This window comes from Dipodomys ordii, unplaced genomic scaffold (genome assembly GCF_000151885.1).
Source record: "Dipodomys ordii isolate 6190 unplaced genomic scaffold, Dord_2.0 Scaffold60, whole genome shotgun sequence".
Classification (NCBI taxonomy): domain Eukaryota; kingdom Metazoa; phylum Chordata; class Mammalia; order Rodentia; family Heteromyidae; genus Dipodomys; species Dipodomys ordii.
The window spans coordinates 846,252-866,785 of record NW_012267276.1 but is presented as its reverse complement, the minus strand read 5'-3'; the positions used below and the strand labels follow the sequence as shown (position 1 = coordinate 866,785).

The 20,534-nt window shown below is 41.6% G+C and overlaps 1 protein-coding gene across 6 annotated transcripts in view; it reads left to right on the top strand.

Moving 5' to 3' along the window:
- Positions 1–20,534, top strand: part of Rftn1 (raftlin, lipid raft linker 1) — a 220,469-nt gene that overhangs the window by 91,711 nt on the left and 108,224 nt on the right. For all 6 annotated transcript variants that reach the window (XM_013022176.1, XM_013022172.1, XM_013022171.1 and 3 more), the window contains exon 3: positions 9,619–9,805. In XM_013022176.1, coding sequence (XP_012877630.1) covers positions 9,619–9,805 — 187 coding nt within the window. The remainder of the gene's footprint in view (positions 1–9,618; positions 9,806–20,534) is intronic.

The window sequence follows — 20,534 nt, the reverse complement described above, 5'->3', positions numbered from 1 at the left end:
CATCTGATTTGTGTGTGCGTGTGTGCGTGCACACACATATGTATGCCAGTACTGTGACTCAAACTCAGGGTGTGACATTCTTGCTTAGCTCTTTTGCTTAAGGCTGCTGTTCTACTCCTTGAGCCTATACTTTGGTGGTTACTTGGAGATAAGAGTCTAACAGACTTTGCTACCCGGACTGGCTTTGAACTGTGATCCTCATATCTCAGCCTTGTGTAGCTAGGTTGACAAGCCTGAGCCACCAACACTCAGCTCTCAGTCTGATTCTTAGCACCCTTCTCTGATGGAGGGCAGGCCACAGTTACCCTCACAGAAGAGATCTAGGTGGCAACAGTGTTCACATGGTTGAGGAGCACAACAGACACAAGAATCCTGTCTTCTAGCTGCATGTGGTGGTACATGCCCAGCTATTCAGGAAGATGAAGCAGAAGGAGTACTTATTCCTGGGGATTTGAGGCCAGCCTGGACAATGTAGTGAACCCCTACCTTAGGAAAAAAGGAAGGAAGAAAGGAAGGGGGAGAAGGAGGGAGGGAAAGAGGGATGGAAAGAGCAGGGGAGTGAGGGAGGGAAAGAGGATAAAGAAAAATCATACTCTTTAAACACATCAAATGCTTGTTTTGAGGGGAAGAGTGTTTGAACTCAGGGACTCTGTGCTTGCCAGGCTGGTGTTATACCATTGAGCCATGCCCTCAGCTATGTTTTGTGCAGGTTATTTTTTTATTGTACAGGTGATGTACAGAGGGGTTACAGTTACATAACTATAAGGTCATGAGTGCATTTCTTTTTGAACAGTGTTACCCACTCCCTCCTTTTCTTCTGCTTCCCCCCAACTCCACTCCCCCGGCCCCTGCCTGAGTTGTGAAGTTCATTTCCAACATAGTGTCTAGTGATTATCACTGTTGAATTGGTTCGCCCTTTGCCCTGCCATTTCTGTGATTCCCCTTCCCTTCCCCAAATCAGATAAACTTATATACAAGAAAAAGGGTACGGAAATCTAAAACAGTGACAACAGGGCATAAACTAAAGGGGAAAAAATAAAGAAAACAGAAATAACTGGAAACAGTACATTATAAAACCTCTTGTTTCCATTTCTTGGAGTTCATTTTGATAAGCTTTGTTTTATATGGTCAAATGCACCTAGCAATTGAGCTATTGTGATCCTCTGCTAAGAACATCATACACATAAATGAGGGAATGCATGTTGCCCATGTTTCTCTGGGTCTGGCTTGCTTCGCCTAATAGGATTTTTTCCAGGTCTTTCCATTTCCTTATGAATGGGGCAATGTCATTCTTTCTGATGGAGGCATAGAATTCCATTGTGTATATTTTCCACATATTCTTGATCCATTCATCTACTGAGGGGCATCTGGGTTGGTTCCATATCGTAGCTATGGTAAATAATGCTGTGCAGGTTATTTTTGAGGTAGGATTTTACTTCCTGCCAGAGTGTGCTCCTGGACTTCAGTCCACCTATTGTAAGCTACCCTGCCATTGTTGGGATGACAGGTGTGTGACACTAGGTCCAGATTTCCTCCTTGAGATGGATTCTCGTGAACTTTTGTACATGGGCTGGCATGGAACCTCAGTCCTCCCAATTTCAGCTTCATGTATAGCTAGGATGGCAGATATGCACCACTGTGACTGGCTATGGGTTAAGAAGGGATCTCATGAAATTTCCTGCCCAGTTTGGCCTCCAGAGTCCTCCCATTTTCAGACTCCCAAGTAGCTAGGATTACAAGCATGAGCTACCAGTGCCTGACAACTGCTTTTATATATCTATATCTATATATATGTATATAAAATTATATAGTACATGCATACTAGAAACCTAGATGAATTATCTATCCTTCTATATTTTGGTTATACTAGAAATGGAACTCAGGATCTTGTATGTGCTAGGCAGTCAGTTGCTCCACCTTTGAGCCAGGCCCCTACCCTTTTTTTTCAGTTTGTTTTTCAGATAAACTCTCCTGCTAACTTTGTCCAGGTTGGCCCCAAGTTATGATCCTCCTATCTCTGCCACCTAAGTAGCTGGGCCACAGGAGTGGGTCACTGTCAAAATGTCAAAATATTAGTGAAGCTTTATTTTGCTATAGAATAAGAGTTGGAAAAACTTGATACATGGACCTAAAGGTGGACCTAAAAGGACCAGGTACACCCAAGGTTTGATCCCTCCCTGATGTTCTTTTGTTTTTTTAAAGGAAAGAAGATCTTGGTGCTGTAGAGTGCTTTTAGTTTTTGATCAGTGTCATGAGATTGCCCTTCAGAAAGACTTATACTTGGCCATTAATTTGTTATTGTTTTGTACAATACTTGGGGTTTTTTAAAGTCTCTTTTTTAATTTCAATTTTATTGTCAAGGTGATGTACAGAGGGGTTACAATTACATAAGTAAGGTAGTGAGTACATTTCTTGCTGAACTTGGTACCTCCTCCCTCATTTTTCTCCTACTTTCCCTCCCCACAATCCTCTTCCCCCAAATTGTACGGTACATTTTCAACATATTCTCTTGTGAGTATTGCTGATGCATTGGTTCACCCTTTGTCCTTTCTCTCACCATTTTGTTGTTCCTTCCCTAATTCAGATAAACGTATATACAATACCCAGGGTACCAAAGTCAAATATAGTGACAACAAGGGGTAAACCATTGGGGAAAAAAAAACCACAAAAGAATGACATAGCCCTATTTGTAAGGAAATGGAATGACTTGGAAAAAGTCATATTAAATGAAGTATGCCAGACCCAAAGAAACATAAGCTCTATGGTTTCCCTTATTTGTAATAATTAGTATATGTCTGGGATAGACCCAGGAGATGAACAGAATAGCTTAATAGCTATGAACATGTGACCATATAAGACAATGCTAAGCGAAATGAACTCCAAGATATGGAAACAAGAGGTTTTTCTTTGTTGTTGTTACTTTAATGTACTATGTGATTTCTCTCTTTTTTTTCTTTTGTGTGTTTTTACCTACAGTACTTAGGTTTGAACTCAGGGACCTTGTGCTCTTGCTTGACTTTGTATCTCATAGCTGGTGCTTTGCTACTTCAACCAGGCCTTTAGTTTTATGGGTTTTGCTAGGTATATTAGAGATGGAGTCTTTTGGACTTTTCAAGCCCCAACCCTCAGATTTCAGCCACCTGAGTAGCTAGACTTATAGGTGCAAGCCACCAGTGTCTTGCTGCTGCTACTCTTGCTCCTCCTCTTTTTTTTGTGCCAGTGTTAGGGCTTGAACTTTTGGCCAATGTGCTGCCCCTTTGCTTTTACCCCTCAATGCTAGCACTAGAGCCATACCTCCAACTTTGACTTTTTAATGGTTAATTGCAGATAAGAGTTTCATGGACTTTCCTGCCCTGGCTGGCTTTGAACCATGATCTTCAGTTTTCAGCCTCCTGAGTAGCTATTGGATTACAGATGTCAGCTACTGGCAGCCAGCTTTTTTGTTTTTCCTTTTGCAATGCTGGAGGTTGAACTTCGGGTCTTATGCATGCTAAGCATGTGCTCTGCTGCCAAGATCCACTTGAGCTCTGGCATTCTTGACTAGGCCTCCCTTTGGATTCTCTTCTGTCTGCAGCATATCCAGAGCTACCCCTCCCCCCTTCCCAGAGAGACTACATACTTCCTTGCTTTCCAGGCCACTCTTGCCTTTGTCACTGTTCCAGAAGGAGTTTTCTCCAGGGTGCTGGACCCTTGCTTTAGAGTGAAGCATTCTATGGTTTTTTCTTTCTTTTGAGTTTCTTGTATGATATATGGAAACGATGCCCACAGTATCTGATATTCTATGATATCCTTAAATGTCCTGGATTGTTTTCTTTAATTTGTGTATGAAAACAAAATACTGAAGAACTGAGGCTATAGCTCAGTAGAAGAGCGTTTGTTTAGTATTACAAAATGCCCTGGATTCCTTCTCCAGCATTACACAAAACAAGGTAAATCTTGTCTAAACATAACAATATGTTTTTAATTATTCAAAATTATTTAAAGCTTTTGGGCTGGGATGTAGTTCAGTGGCAAAGCGCTTGCCTAGCAAGTGGGTTCCATCCCCAGTACCAAAAAAGAAAAGACAAAAAAAATATTTACAGCTTTTAACTAACATTTAGAAGAAAATTTAAAGGTGCCTTATTCATGCTCCCCTGAAATGATCCTTGTTGATGGTCGTTGTTTGTAAATATAAAATAAAAAATGACCTTTCCACTCTTTCTCTTTTTCCCTCTCTGCAATGTTGATGCCTGTAAAATGTATCCTATTATCATTTATTCATGTTGAGTCATTCTAAGTTTTTCTGGTACTAGGGTTTGAATTGAGGGGCTTTATGCTTGCTGGGCAGGCCTGCTGCCACTTGAACCCTCTGTCCTCTCAAGCCCTTTTTGATGTAGTTGTTTTAAGTATTTTATGTGCCATCCTGGACCTCTTTTCCTATCTGGAATAATTGATACCATCACACTGAGGTCTCACTAACTTTTTGCCCTGGCTGGCTTAGAACTGTGATCCTCCTAATCACTGCCTTTTGAGTAGCTGTTCTAACATTTTTATACAAAAGTGATGATACTATTAACAGTTAAACATCTTTTAAACTTCAGAATATGTCTTGAATACATTTCCATATCAGCACATTGTAGACTTAACTTTCTTAGTGTTTATGGATTTGTTGTTGTGATTTCCCACTTATCAAAGAAGAATTCTTTGGGTCTAGGTTTCTGCTGATAGAGCAAAACTGTAGTGCATATCTAGTGTCTTCATTTGTACGTGCATGTCTTGATATGCATTTAATAAGTTGGATTTTTTTTTGGTTGGGGTGCTGGTCCTAAGGCTTGAACTCAAGGCCTGTGTGCTGTCCCTGAACTTTTGTGTTCAAGGCCAGGATTCTTATCACTTGAGCCACAGCTTCACCCCCAGCTTTTTGGTGTTTAATAGGCGATAAGAGTCTCCCAGACTTTCTTGCCTGGGCTGGTTTCCAACTGCAGTCCTTAGATCTCAGCCTCGTGAGTAACTAGGATTACAAGTATGAGCCACTGGTGTCCAGCTGGATTTTCGTAATATGTGGTCACGTTACCATTGTTCCCTGCACTACACTCGCTCAGTATCCAGTCAGTCAGTGATCTACCTTCTCAACTGCCTTCCCATTTCTCAAGCCATTTACTCTGATTAGAAACAGTTTTGTTATATCTTGGTATGAAGTGAAGCCACCTACTGCTGGGGTCGCCCAATAGTAGGGACACACATGCCAGGTGTGCTGTGACAGATCTGGGGGTAAATGTAGATAATGCACAGAAGGTTCATCTGTGTATTAAGAATGGAGCAGGGCTGTTAGCATTGGAGAAGGTAGATGGTGTTTAGATAAGCTCTTGGCTCCATGAGACAGTTTGGAGACAGATAGGAAGCCAAGGAGAGAGTCTAGGCTCAGGTAGGCTGGGAGGAGCCTGGGCAGGCAGGCGCTATCTTCTAGGGAGGCCACCCTGGTGCCCACATGGGTGTCCTGCCTCCCTGTTCTTCCACAAGTTGAGGTTGCTATCCATATGACTGTTCTTTGTCCATATGTCTTAAAAGGCACTTTCTCATCCAGCCAGGTGTCATTGTGGAAGAGGGGATGGTAGAAAGAGGCCATGTGCATTTGGACTTTGAAGACATCAGCCCTCCATTGGTGCTAGCTCCTTCCAGATGTGAAGGGCATGCCAGCTCCTCCCAATGAGTATGATAGGAGTAACAAAAGAAAAAAAAAAAGAAGCTCAATCATTCTTATAGAAATAAGATGATACAATGACTATGAATGAATAAACTTGATTAACACATAATATCCAAATGAAAACACTTGAGCATGCTCCCTGGGGTCTCCAAAGAAGATGAGCTGAGTACATCGAAGTTCGGCAATGTTCTTGGATGGGAATTTAATGCACACTGGACAGTGTCTGTTTTCTCTCACGGGAGCAGTACTGTGAACACAAGCGAGAAAAATATCACTGTTTTTGAGGGGATTAAAGAAGAGCCTGAAGAATGATTTTCCAATGTGATCTGGAAAAACAAATTAGACAAGAGGATTTAGAGGATAAACGAGAAGATAGGGAAATTCAAGAAATAGCCTAAACAGATACAAAATATAATAAAAGTAATGTTATACAAAATAATATTACAGGCATAAACAAAAATATATTCATTGATATGGGATAAAAGTCTCAAGTCACAGAGGAGTGGACAAAATCTAGGGTGATTGAATTCACATTGCATGCTTTACATGAGAAAAATTCAAAACCAGGACACAGAAAAAAAATTGTGAAGTATGTATAAGAACTCACAGGAAGAGGTTTTATAATTCTTTCTGTTATAATAACATAACACTCAGAAGCCATTGAAAATAAGGTAGATAAATGCAACTTCATAAAGAAATTGTGCTTGGCAAAGCGCACCTTATGCAAAAGCAGAAGGTAAAAGGCAAATTTTGGAAGCATATTTACAACTGGTATCATTGTTTAAACTAAATTCTTTAATATTAAAAACAGTTCCTGTAAACCCATAAGAAAATGAGGCAAAGATACTCAGTTCACAGAAAAGGTTGTGCAGCACTTAAATATGAAATGTTTAATACAAATTATGTGATGAGAAGATAAGTTGCAACTTCATGGGGATTTTTTTATTATGAGAAATTTTATCCAGGGTACGGGAAACATTTTTTTATGTCACCAATGGCAAATAAATCCATACTACTATTCGGAGGAAATCCGGGTATATCTGAAGAAGTTATTTATTACTCAGCAATTCTACAACTAAGAATTCAGTTATTTTTATAGACCTATTTTTGGTGCAGCTCAGTCTGGCTTTGAACTCGTGACCTTGTTACCTCAGCCTCTTGAGTGCTGAGAGAAAAGGTGTATACTACCGTAATACTTGACTTTAGGAATTCATGTTTTAAATATGCCGTATATGTGCATGTGTGAAGTCATACAGGAATGATATGGTTTTTTGTTTGTTTGTTTTTGCCAGTATCAGGGTTTGAATTCAGTCATGCACTTGTTTGGCTGATGCTCTCCCACTTGAACCACACGTCTAACCCAGCTTTTTGCTGGTTATTTTTGAATATGAAGTCTCATGGACTCTTCTCTTCAGGCTGGCCTTGAACCATGAGCCTCTGGATCTCAACCTCCTGAATAACTAGGATTATAGGAATGAGCTATGAGTACTAGCTCAGGAAGGATAATTTTTCTCAAAGCTTTATAGAAGCCTATGTTTGTATGCTCTGTGATATAATGTATAAGTGTTTTGTGGGAAATGAGTCAAGCCCAGTTCTGTGTGGCTGCTAAGATACAGACAGTCTGTGAGTAAAGCCCACTGCTAATCAATAAAAAGCAAGTATGTGATGCTATACTGCATTTGTGTGAAAGGAGAGAGAGGTTCAGGCCTATTGTGTATGAATTCAGGAACTGTCAATGTGTGTACAAAAATGGAGATTACTCGCTGCCTTTAAGGAAAAAGGCAAGAGGCCGGGAATCTGTTGTGCTGTACACTTCTCACCGCATGCTAATTTCTACCCTTTGACTTTTGAACCTTGTCAGCTCTTCTCAAAAACCAGTAAATTTGAAATTCAAATTTTAAAACAGTTCAGTAGGTGAAAAATACTACTTGTTTTGATGTGTTCAGTTCTAATGTTGAGTTAATTTTGAATGTCCTTTCAAACAAAGAATAACTACACACACATACACACACACACAACAACAACTGCATGTTTGTATGCTTTGCCCATTTTCCTATTTTATTTATTTATTTATCTATCTATCTATTTATCTTAAAGGAATGATAAACACAGGACTCAAGACTTGACTCCTTTGGGTGGGGGAAGGTGACAATGAAGATTAATTTCTCAGTACAAGGTAGATACAAGTTACAGGTGATGCTCTGGATTTTGAGTTGGGTAGAGAGTGGAGAAGTGGCCGTTTTAATGTCATATCCTTTTTTAAATTGATTGATGGGCACCTAATATTTAAAAATAAGAAATCAATCAAAAGAAAGCGAACCATACATGAGAAATACTAAGTGGATCACAATGACACTTTTAGAGTGTAAGATAAAATGAAAACTAGTCTGACTCATACAGGAATGATACATGTTTTTTGAGGGTTTGTTGTTTTTTTTTTGCCAGTATCGGGGTTGAATTCAGTCTTTTTTATTCTGTACCCTCCTCTCAGCTTTCCTCAGATGTGCACATGTATGTACTGTATGTAAGGTCAAGAACATTTAAAAATGATGTGACAAATTAAGAAGAAAGGTCCTTTGTTTCTTGAGTCCTATTTACTTTGTCATATCTTGTTGCATTTTGAATTTAACATCCACATATCAGGAAGACCTTATGCCGTTTGTTTCTCTGATCTTGGCTTATTTTGCTCAATATGATTTGTTCTAGTTCTATCCACTTCCCTGTGAATGCCATTATTTTGTTCTTTCTAATGGCTCTGTAATATTCCATTGTATATAGATGTCACAATTTTTGGACCCATTCATCTGTAGTAGGGCATCTGGGTTGTTTCCATATCTTGGCTATTGTGAACAGTGCTGCAATGAACATGGAGGTGCATGTGTCCTTGAATCCTGGTTCCTGTTGCTCAGGGTAGATGTCTAGGAGTGGTATGGCTGGGTTGTAGGGAAGGTCTATGTTTAGTTTTCTGAGGTACCACCAGACTCTTTCCAAAGTGGTTGTATTGGTTTACATTCCCACCAGCAGTGCAATAGGGTTCCTCTTTCTCTGCATCCCTGCCAGCATTTGTCGTTGGCTGACTTTAAGATGTGGGCCATTCTGATTGGAGTAAGGTGGTATCTCAGGGTTGTTTTTATTTGCATTTCCTTTTATGGCCAGGGATGATGAACATTTCCTCATGTGTTTCTTTGCCATTTTTATCTCTTCTTCTGAGAAGTCTCTCTTTAGCTCCGTTGGCCATTTAATGATTAGTTTGTTAGATTTGGGAGGGATTAGTTTTTTTTAGTTCCTTGTAAATAGTGGATATTAGGCCTTTGTCTGATATATTGCTGGTAAATATCTTCTCCCAGTTAGTTGGTTGTCTTTCTAGCTTGGTTGCTATGTCTTTACTGTGCATAAACTTTTTATTTTAATGTAGTTCCATTTGTCGAGTTTCTCTCTAATTTGCTGTGACCCTGGGACTCTGTTCAGGAAGTTCCTGTCTGTGCCTATAAGTTCTAGTGCCTCTCCTACTTTGTCCTACATTTTCCTATTTTTAAAGTAGGGGAGAAGCAGTGGGTTCATTATAGAGTATGGAATTTACACCCATGTCATAAAATGTTGTCTTTTTAATTGAACAATCTTTTTCTTTTCCCTCTCTCTTCTCTGTCTCCTCTCTCTCTCTTCTCTTTATCTCTTCTGTCATTCCATCCCCCTCTGTCCTTTTCTCCTTCTGTCCCTGGAGATGGAAAGTGATGACTCTAGAAACACAACACCTAAGAACACCCAGTTACTGATGCTTTGGTTGGGGAAGGGGGTTAGAAAATGGTAGGCTACTTAAAGTCTCTTGTAAACAGTGAAGACCTAGAGGATCCTCCCCCAGCCGAGGGGAGGGGGGCGTGGTCTGGTTGGAAGGTGGTCTGTTAGGTGTGTGATGCTTTCTCTCCTCTCCACTCCAGCGGAGCTCCCCAGGTCCTCGGCGGTGAGGCTGACCTCCCTGCGGGACCTGCCTATCCAGCTCCTGGAGCTTTACCAGCAGGGCTTCTCCCTGGCTGCCCTGCACCCTTTCGTGCAGCCGACTCACACACGGGAGAAGATACCCCTCGAGCACATCTTCAGGGCCATCTTGGTCAAGAAAACGGACAGGTAAGCAGGGGTCCGTGTCCTATAAGGCCTGAGGTTGCTGCATGAAGGAAGGGAAGGGAGGGGGTGCTCTTTCCTGGGCCCTCAGCCCCTCTGACAGGTAAGTCAGAAAGGCTACACAACCAGAGAGAAATTTCATCGCATCCTGTGATGAAAAATCAAATGCTATAACCAACTTTAAAGAGTTCTGTTTTATACCCCACCTTTCTTTTTTATTATAGTACCTCAGCTGGAGAAATGTCTCCTCTGAGCAAATATTTCTACCAGTGGTACCAGCTAGTGAAAATGCAGTGACCATATTAATATGAAAGCATGGCTAGAAAACACAGTGGTTTTGTTTGATTGGTTTGTTTTGGTGATACTAGGGATTTAACTCAGGGCCTTGTGCTTGGTAGGTAAACATTCTGTTGCTTTAGCCATATCTCCAAGCCTTTTGCTTATGTGTATGTGTATATGTGTATGCATGTCACTATTGGGAGTTGAACTCAGGGCCTCATGCTCTTGGTTGGCTTTTGCTCAAGGATTGTGGTCTGCCATTTTAGCCATACCTTTTTGATGTTTAACTAGAGATGAGTCTTCTGGGCTTACCTGCCCGTGTCATCTTTGATCCTCAATTCTCACAGCTCAGCCTCCTGAGTAGCTAGAATTGCAGGCATGGGCCACATGTGCCTGGCTCCTTCAGCTTTTAGGTTGCTTTTCAGATAGGATCTCTCACTTTAATACATATTGGATTCTTTATTTCCATTGGGCTATGGATCACTAAGTTGATCATGAGAGGAAATATTCTGGGGGCCATATTAGTTTAATGACACTGACACATAGGGTATATATGACGCTGATAGTTCACACTAGTAATCATGTGTCAGGTGTTACAAGCATCATTCACCTTTCTCATCAGTTGTACACAGTCATTGTTATCAAGCAAGGAAACTGATGCACAGAGGTTATTTGTCATGGTCACACAGATGGCAGCAAGCATTGCTCTGATTTGTTCCCAGGAAGTCTAACTCTTATAAATGCATATCTTAACCTGGTGCCATGTTCCGTTCCTGTGTTGCTACCCCCACAATTATTTTTGCCAGTCTTGGGGCTTGAACTCATGGCCTGAATGCTGTCCCAGAACCTCTTTGTGTTCAAGGCTAGCTCTTTACCACTTGAGTCATAGTGCCTCTTCCAGCTTTTTCCGAGTAGTTTATTGAAAATAAGAGTCTTGGGCTGGGAAGGTGGCTCAGTGGTAGAGCGCTTGGCTTGCATGCTAGAGGCCCTGGGTTCGATTCCTCAGCACCACATAAACAAAAAGAAAAAAGCCGGAAGTGGCGCTGTGGCTCAAGTGGTAGAGCACTAGCTTTGAGCTGAAGGGCTGAGGGACAGTGCCCAGACCCAGAGTTCAGGCCCCACGACCGGACCCCCCACCCCCAAAAAAGAAAGAAAATAAGAATCTCATATACTTTTCTAACCCGGCTAGCTTCAAACCATGATCCTCAGATCCCAAACTCCTGAGTTACTTGGGATTACAGGCATCAGCCATGGGTGCCTGGCAATTTTTATGGACTGAATTTTTTTCCTGCTAGTCCTGGGCTTGAACTTGGGGCCTGGAGACTGTCCCTGAGCTCTTTTACTCAAGACTAATGTTCTACCACTTTGAGCCACAGCTCGATATTTCTGTTTCTTTGATGGTTAATTGGAGATAAGAGTTTCTTGGACTATCCTGTCTAGGCTGGCTTTGAACCATTATCCTCAGATCTTAGTCTCCTGAGTAGCTAGGATTACAGGTGTGAGCCACCAGTGCCTGGCTAGGATATATTTGATCTTAGATAAGGTAGTACTTTTGTTGCTCAATCTTTCTTCCATTTCACTACTCATCAGCCTTCAAATAAAAGAATTTGAGAAAGGAAGTACCGGGTTACTCTGCGCTGGGTAGATCCCCTAGGCGTCTTCAGGAGGATCCCCTTCAGGGACCCCATTCCTTAGACTCTGCCTTAGTGTTTGGAGGACTTGGCATGCAGTCATTCAGTCCATTATAATCACATCCCCAGTTATGGAGGGGCACTCCTTCAGCTAATGTGTCTTACCAGCATCTGTGAAGATCCTGAGGTTGTTGTAAAAACATCAGAGTCTGATTCAGCGAGTCTGGAGTGATCGGGCTGCTGCATCTCTAGCATGTTCGCAGATGATGCTGATGCTGCTTGTCTGTGGACCAAACCTGAGGAGTAAGGATGCAGAGGATGTTACTAATTCCTTATCTGGCTTCATGCTGGACAACCAGCGGGGATATTTGGGGTTAATCATTCTGCTCCTGGGGAGAGTTTTAAGTACTAGGAAAGGTGAGAGAGGAACAGGATTTGTCTAGGCCTCCTATTTTCTAATTGGAGGTTGGCACCAATGACTTAGAACACCTGTTCAGACACTGAGTTGTCTGGTGAGCTGGGTGAGATGGATGAGGAGGCACTCTTCAAGAAGAAGAAAGCCCACTATGGGGCTAGTCTATTGTAGACTAACAGTAGAGCTAGGGTGGCAGCAGAAAGGCTTCTTCCCTTCTACTGAGTACAGGGTATGAGCAAATGATTGGACTTCTTAGAGGAGGAAAATTGGTGGTAAAGCTCTTAAAATAACAAGACCACTAGCATGCAGGAGAATTTGCAGCAGGAGTGATGGCAGTCTTCTTGGGTTGGAGTTCATTCACTCTTCTCCAGGTTGCTTGAGCAACCTTGATGACTTGAATGAATATGGCAGTTCCTTGATTAGCAGATACAGAGAAAGTAGTTCCTTTAAGTTTATGGTGACTCTTTGAACCCTCCCTCTCTCCCCCTCCTTTCCTTCCTTTCTACAAAAGTTTGGTAATTTGCCATATAAAACAAATCAGCAATGGTAAGAGTCTCCCCCCCGCCCTACTTTAATCCCCAACAATATTGGATGAGAGCAGTAGTAATGGTTGGAAGAAGAATCCTTACAAAAGTTTTAAGGAAGGTACTGGTGGCTTATGCCTGTAATCCTAGCTACTCGGGAGGATTATGGTTCAAAGCCAGCCTGGGAAGGAAAGTCTGTGAGACTCCTATGTCCAAATAACCATGATAAAGCTGAAAGTGGAGCTGTGGTTCAAGTGGTAGAGTAACAGCCTGGAGTAAAAAAGGTACAACACTCAGGTCCTGAGTTCAAGCCCCAGTACCAACAAAACAAAACAAAAAAGTCAAATAACAAAAAAAAACTCATAAAGTACAGCTATTATCTGTGCTAACCAGTGCAATAACCTTGTGTTTTTGCATTATGAAGAAAAGACCCCCAAACAACTAAAAGTATGACAAAAAACACACTGAACTTTAAAAAAAATCAATATAATAGGGAGTTTAGTAAAACAAAGCAAGGGAAACAGATGATTAATTTTTAATCTAGTCAGTTAACGCGATATTTTTCACAGACTGCTAGTGTTCTGACAACTGAAGATGCTTTGAATTAAATTATTAAGCTCTCAAAAAGGGAATAAAATGCCTGGCTAATATTTTCAAAGTAAAGCACATTGAATGAGATTTAGCTAAACTTTCTACATTATTATCTGTCCAAACAAAAATAATTAGCAAATAGCACCATGAAATATTTTTCTTTAACTTTGAGATTTAAAAGGTGAATATACACCAGGTTTGGTGGTTCAGGTCTGTAATTCCAGCCACTCACGAGGTAGATAAGAAGATTGCAGGCTGGGAAGGTGGCTCAGTGGTAGAGCGCTTGCTTTGCATGCATGAGGCCCTAGGTTTGATTCCTCAGCACCACATCAGCAAAAAGAAAAAAAGCCGGAAGTGGCGCTGTAGCTCAAGTGGTAGAGTGCTAGCCTTGAGCTGAAGAGCTGAGGGACAGCGCCCAGGCCCAGAGTTCAGGCCCCATGACCGGACCCAAAAAAAAAGAAGATTGCAGTGTAGGCGAAAATTAGTTGGATAATAAACTAACACACACACACACACACACACACACACACAAAACAATAACAAAAAAATGTAGAATGTGCTTAAATGGTGAATGCTTGCCTAGCAAGCATGAGAGCCTGAGTTCAATCTTCAGTACTGCAAAAGTGTCTAAATAATTTAAATTTAATTTTTAAAAAGATAAACATAAAGTTTTTAGCAAATACCTGCGTTTGGGGCTATGCAAAAACACCAGGAGAAAAAATAGCACTTTTCTTTTTTTTTTTTTTGTCAGTTGTGCGGCCTGGACTCTGGCCTGGGTACTGTCCCTCAGATCTTCAGCTCAAGGCTAGCGCTCTACCACTAGAGTCATAGCTCCACTTCCGGCTTTTTCTGCTTCTGTGGTGCTGAGGAATCAAACCCAGGGCCTCATACATGCAAGGCAAGCGCTCTACCACTGAGCCACCTTCCCAGACCCAGAACCTTTCTTCTTTGTGTATACTGGCCCTGGGGCTTGAAATCCAGAGCCTGGGTACCTTTCCTGAGCTTTTGTGTTCAAGGCTAGCATTCTTGAGGCACAGTACCACTTCTAGTTTTTTGGCAGTTAGTTGGAGGTAAGAGTCTCATGGACTTTCCTGCTGGCTTCCAACTATGATCCTCAGATCTCAGCCTCCTTAGTAACTAGGATTACAGGTGTGGGTCACCAGTGCCTGGCTAGGAATAGAACTTCAAGTTCACATTTATTCCATTCACTCATTCATTCACAGACATTTATTGAACTTGTATAGCCATACCTTAGAAATACTGAGTTTGGTTCCAGAACACCATGGTTGTGTATCTAATTTATTATAGTTTATGATGTATGGATTAACATAATATTTTTAAAGAGCAGTACACATACCTTAGTTTAAAAATACTCCATTGATAGGTCTAGTAACATATGCCTATAATGCATGCTATTTAGAAGTCTGAAAATGGAAAAGTTTCAGTTCAAGGCTAGCACTGGCCACAAAAATGATGAAGCCCCTTCTCATAGCTGGGTTGCAGGAGTGTGTACCTATTATCCTAAGCAATATGAGAGATTAGGATTTGAAAGATGGTTGTGTTAGGCCAGTCAGGACAGAAATCTCTGAGATAACCCAGCTCAGTAGAGGAGCTGTATGTGGCGGTACACCTCTCTCATCCCAGCAAGGACAGGAAACCTCAAATAGGCAGGTTGTGGTTCAGTTATGTGCCCAGGCAGGAAGTGAGACTTTATCTCAAAAATAACCAGGAGAAAACAAACTTAATAATAGATTGCCTGCCTAACTATCACAAGAACCCAAGTTCCAAACCCTGTACTACCAAAAAATAATTTAAAAATCTTTATTGATAAAAGATAATGATAATTGGAGCTGTTAGGAACATGGCACACCGGCAACACAAGACTGACACAAACCGGCCATTTGTAAAGAACGTGGTATCTTTGAAGCACAATAAAACGAGATGTGCCTGAGCTCTATTGTGCTAGGGACTGTACTTGGTGGAAGGGTAGAGGGCAAGGTGGTGGGGCTCAGTTGGGCATGGCCCCTGCCTTCTTGAGGACCTATAGTCTAATTGGGAAAACTCCCATAGTGTGGCTCTCATGAATCTCTACCATAGACCTTTGGGAATAAAGGAGATGAAAAAAAAAACCAGACAAATGTCTAAGAAGAAGGTAGCCTTTCACTTGAGCCTCATTTGTTTTTGGACAAAACTAGGAGTAATAAGCAGGAAGTGGGAGGAGCCTGTTGAAGTTGTATAATAAAGTGTCTTCTGTAGCAATTGGTCATTGTCAGCCTGTGCCATTAAAAGTAAATCATCCCAAAGGCAGTATCCTCTGAACTTGCTTTTGACAAATTTCACTTATATCCATGAACCATGATGGAATCTTTGGGGAAAAATTCTGTTAACCGCCATTTCACTTGAAGCTCAGTGACACATCTTACCGTGAATGGTTCTGGATTTGAGTGTATCAAATTAAGTCAAAGTCACTTTGAAAACTGACTCAGTCAATAGCTGAATATGAATTACTTAGTGAATCAGTGGAAAAAGTTTGTACTTCCCTTTCTTCAACTCTTTTATTTGGCTCTCTTAGTGATTTTTAACAGACAGTATAGTAATATTCACTCTGAATTCTAAGTATAAGGTTAAGTTAGACTTCTTTTTATTTCCAGGCAGTTTTCCTTACAACGAATTGCCACAAAAATTCTCAAAATCTGATGGCTAACAGAAGTCAGTTATTAAAATGTCACTTCTGATGTTTTATATGTATGGATTTCATTCTAGTTGGCTTTACAGTTGTAGATGGACGTTCAAAATGCTCTATGATTAGAATGTTGCTCAGTCATTGACTTGTTCCCACAGAGTTCGTTTAGAGCCTGTTCAATATTTTTCCATCACTAATGGCCAGAAGCCACTTGTTCCAGGTCTTCTGGCCTGGTACAGAGACCAGGAGACTTGAGAACTCTGCAATACTGGTCAGGTACCTTTTGGCCTAGGAGATGGGGCACACATAGTTATGGCTAGTGCAGGGGGTGGAAAATGCATTTAAGCAAAATTGCCTTTGGAAATTGTTTAATTAGCTGTGAAGTGAATGCCAGTGTCCTTCTGCCTGACCAAGGTTTGCTTTCCTTTGGGATTCAAGGTGATTTCTGCTTTCAGTGAGGAACTACTTGGGAAACTAAGCTGGCTTAGATTTATAGCAAGACTAGAGTCCCAGATAGGACAATGAGATGCTTGCCTCTAGGGAGATATCCTCAGAAATTGAAATGGGACCAGGAATTCCACGCTGCCTTCTTGAAGCCATTCTTGGCCATCCGCATGTGGAGTAGAATGATAGCACTGCTTTCAGTGGTACACAGTCCTCCCTTTCAGCCCTTTCAAGTCCTCCTTCCCTCCCTCTCTTCTTCCCTCCTTGCCTTCCTTTTTGTGCTTGTACTAGGGCTTGAACTCGGACCTGGGCACTCTCTCTAAGATATTTTTTTAGCTAAAGGTTGGCACTGTACCATTTTTGAGCCATAGTGCCACTTATGGCTTTTGGTGGTTAATTGGAGATAAAAGTCTCACAGACTTTATTGCCCTGGCTAGCTTTGAACTATAACCCTCAGATCTTAGCCTCTTGAGCAGCTAGGTTTATAGCGTGAGCCACCTTCACCCTGCTCAGTTGCATTTTTCTAAGATGAATGTGTTACGTGATTTTTCTATGCTCAGGTGTACTCTAAAGTGCCCCAAATATTAAGGTATTTTATCTACCAAGGGGCTGTATACTATAGATACAGGTTATGGTAGCACCCAAATAGACCACAGGTCTCGGTTTGCATCTCTAAGAGGAACTTATTAATGGAGAGCTTTCAAAAATGGGACCTGTGACTTACTTGCTCTAGCTCTGGAATGGATGATTTGAACAGGAAAAGAAGAACACTGACCATGGGGTGCCTAGAGCACTGAGTCTGGGACGCAGTGGGGAAAGAGAGTGGAAGGAGATATGAATGGCTTGGGTCCTGGAGCTAGCATGAAGCTTATAGATTGTATCTTGAGAAGTCATGGTGAGCCCACAAGAGGCTGGGCCTCCTGCTGTCTATCTGTTGATGCAGCCAAGCATATAGCATCCTTGTTTTATACCAGATTCCTCCACAGACTCTTTGAGAAGATGCAGTGGTTGCCAGAGTCTGAGGACGTTTCCCTCCGTCTCTACCAGCAAGCCGTCCTCCCAAGTACTTACGGGCAGCACAGTTTGTGCATGAGTCAGCACTGGCCACCCAGACTCAAGGGATACCAAGAGACAGTTTTTTTGGCTTTTTATTGCCTTATTTCCAGGAAAGCAAAACGCAGACAATGCTCTGCCATTACTCCTTGTTTTCTCCTCTGGATCAGAATCTAAAATCCAGATGACCCTGACTTCAATCTAAGACAGGGATTGCAAACTCCAAAGCCTGCAGGGACCAGACTCCCAGAGAGGAAACTCACGGGAACGAGAATTGGAGACCCCACTGCCTGACTCTGCCCTACCCTGCCCTGCTCTGCCCTGCCATGTGTTGCCAGATCTTTTTTTTATTGTTAAAGGAAATTATTTATTATTATTATTATAAAAGTGATGTACCGAAGGGGTCCTATTTCCTAGGTCAGGTGATGAGTACATTTCTTTTTGGACAATGTCACTGCTTCTTCTGTTCTCTTCCATGTTGCCAGATCTTGAAGCCCAGAATAGTGTCACAGATCCCCAACCCATTCTACTGGCCACCATCTTGCAACTGTTCACATGTCTGTGATGTTTACCTTGCTGAAATTAATCATGTACTTTGTTGTTGTTTGGTGGTCTTAGAGTTTAAACTAAGCCTCTTGCTTGCAAGTGGGCACTCTACCACTGAGCCACACCTTCAGCTCTTTTTTTCAGCTAAGGGTGTGTGTGTGTGTGTGTGTGTGTGTGTGTGTGTGTGCGCGCACGCGCACATGCATGCATGTGTGCTAGTATTATGGCTTGAACTCAGGGCCTCCCAGTCTCCTATGGCTTTTTTACTCATAGTTGGTGCTCTCCCTCTTGAACTATGCCTCTAGTTCTGGCTTTTGTTGGTGAACTGGAGATTCTCCCAATCTCAATCTCAAATATAGGTAGGATAAAAATGCGTGCCACTATACCCAGCTGTGGATTGAGAAGGGATCTAATGAACTTTTCTGTCCAGGCTGCTTTGACCTGCTATCTTCCCATTCTCAGCCTCCAGGTAACTAGGATTACAGATGTAAACCCCCACACACCTGGCTAGTCATGTATGTTTTGAGTGGCTTATTCCCCCTTGTACGCAATGTTATCAGCAGAGTTCTCAAATTCCCCTGGGACAGTGGTTTATACATCAGCCCACCTCTGCCTCCTTGCCCCTTAAATCTTTCACATTTGGAATCTGATTATTTACATTGAGTGCTGTTATGTATTGCTCAATACCATTTTCCTGAATGAAGAAAAACAACCCAACATACTCTGGAAATTTACTGCAACTGTTTCCTGAAAAAAAAAAATCACAAACTCATTTCAAGTTGATATTTTTCTTTAGATTACTTAACTTACCAATACAGAAAGTGCATATTGATAATGAAGCCACACACACACACACACACACACACACACACACACACACACACACACTTTCCTTTCATTTTAGAATAACAGTGACTTGCCACACAAATATTTGTATGTTACATTGTGCTCTTCTTTTTCTTTTTAAGAAGCATCCAAAGGATGTCCTTCAAAGGGAAGCAAATTTTTGTGGACCTTCAGCGAAGTAGAAATGCATTGCATTGCCTTTTTTCTTTTTTTTTTTTAACTCCCCGAGATAACACATATATTTTCTTTGGCATTTGAAAAGGGCAAAATTGGAAAATACAAAATTATATTGGAACTAAAAAGAAAATTCTTTAAAAAATTATAGTCGAAAGTGTCCTCTTTAAGTGGACTTGTGTCTCTTGATATCTAATTTTTTACCAATTACTTTGACTCTGGGGAGAATTATAGGGCTGCTGGAAAGAAGCTTCATAATTAAGGGAAATACACAGGGGCTGGAGGCGCCTACCGGGATGTGCCCTAGAAAATGCTTGATCGCAAGGTGGGGGAGCAGCCTGGGGCATTCTGATTGTCGGAATCACACTGGTTAGCAGTGATTGACACGCGGTACTGTGAAGAAACCCTGCAGCCAGCTATTCCCAGAGAGCAGAAGAGAGAAAGAAGGTAGCTGCCAGGCTAGCTTCTTAAATCAGAGCAGGGAATATGCAGGTGTGTGTTTAGTGTGGAGTCATTATTTTGGATTTAGAAATAGGAAGAGGACCCATTCTTGACTTGCAGCGCTTCTACATCTGGCACCATAGCGTCTTTCAGTATTCCCCCAGCTTCCTTGGGTGTGTGGAAAATTCGATTAGCTCCCAGGCTGCCATCTCCACATACCCCTCTCCTTCCCCCCCCCCAGCTGTCCAGCATCACCCAGACTACTTTAATTTATTCCTCCTCTCTTCACCACTCACCCTGGAGTCACACCCTTTCATGGTGTGTGGAGGTCACAGAATTCCGTGCTAATTATTGTGTTTACACTTTGTGATCTGATATGTCACATTCTCCTGGGGGAACAGCGACTTTCTCTAACCCCTGCCCCCGAATGGCCTGCCCAGTTCTCTTAATTCCTGCCTCCAAACTGTCACCCGCATCCCACTGGAGAAAGCAGAGAGATGGGCTTGTGTATTATTTTTTGTTTTTATTTTTTGTGTTCTCTGGGACAGAATTAGCATACTGGTTATTTCCATTTTGCCCCAAAGTATTTTGAGATGCCAGAGTAACTTCCACACAGAAACCCAAGCACTGAAGTTCTTTCAGATTTTCTGTTGATCTTAAAATTCATTTGAAAACCATAGTACCCTAAAGCGTCTGTATTTGTACATAAAATAAACAAAGGTTCCCTTCCCCATGTATGTATGTGTATATACATACACAATGTATATATGTATATATACACACACACACACTCTTTGTGTATGTGTTTCAGTACTAGGGCTTGAACTCAGGACCTGAGCATTGTCTTTCAGCTTTTTCACTCAAGGCTAGTACTCTATCACGTGATCCACAGCTCATCTGGAGCTTTTTGACCCAGCTGGCTTCAAACCATGATCTTCAGATCTCAGCCTCTGAGTAGCTAGGATTACAGGTGTGAGCCACCAGTGTCACTCTTTAAATGAAAATGGACTTTAATATAATTTTTTCCAAGTCTTTCCATTTCCTAACAAATGGGGCAATGTCATTCTTTCTGATGGAGGCATAGAATTCCATTGTGTATATATACCAC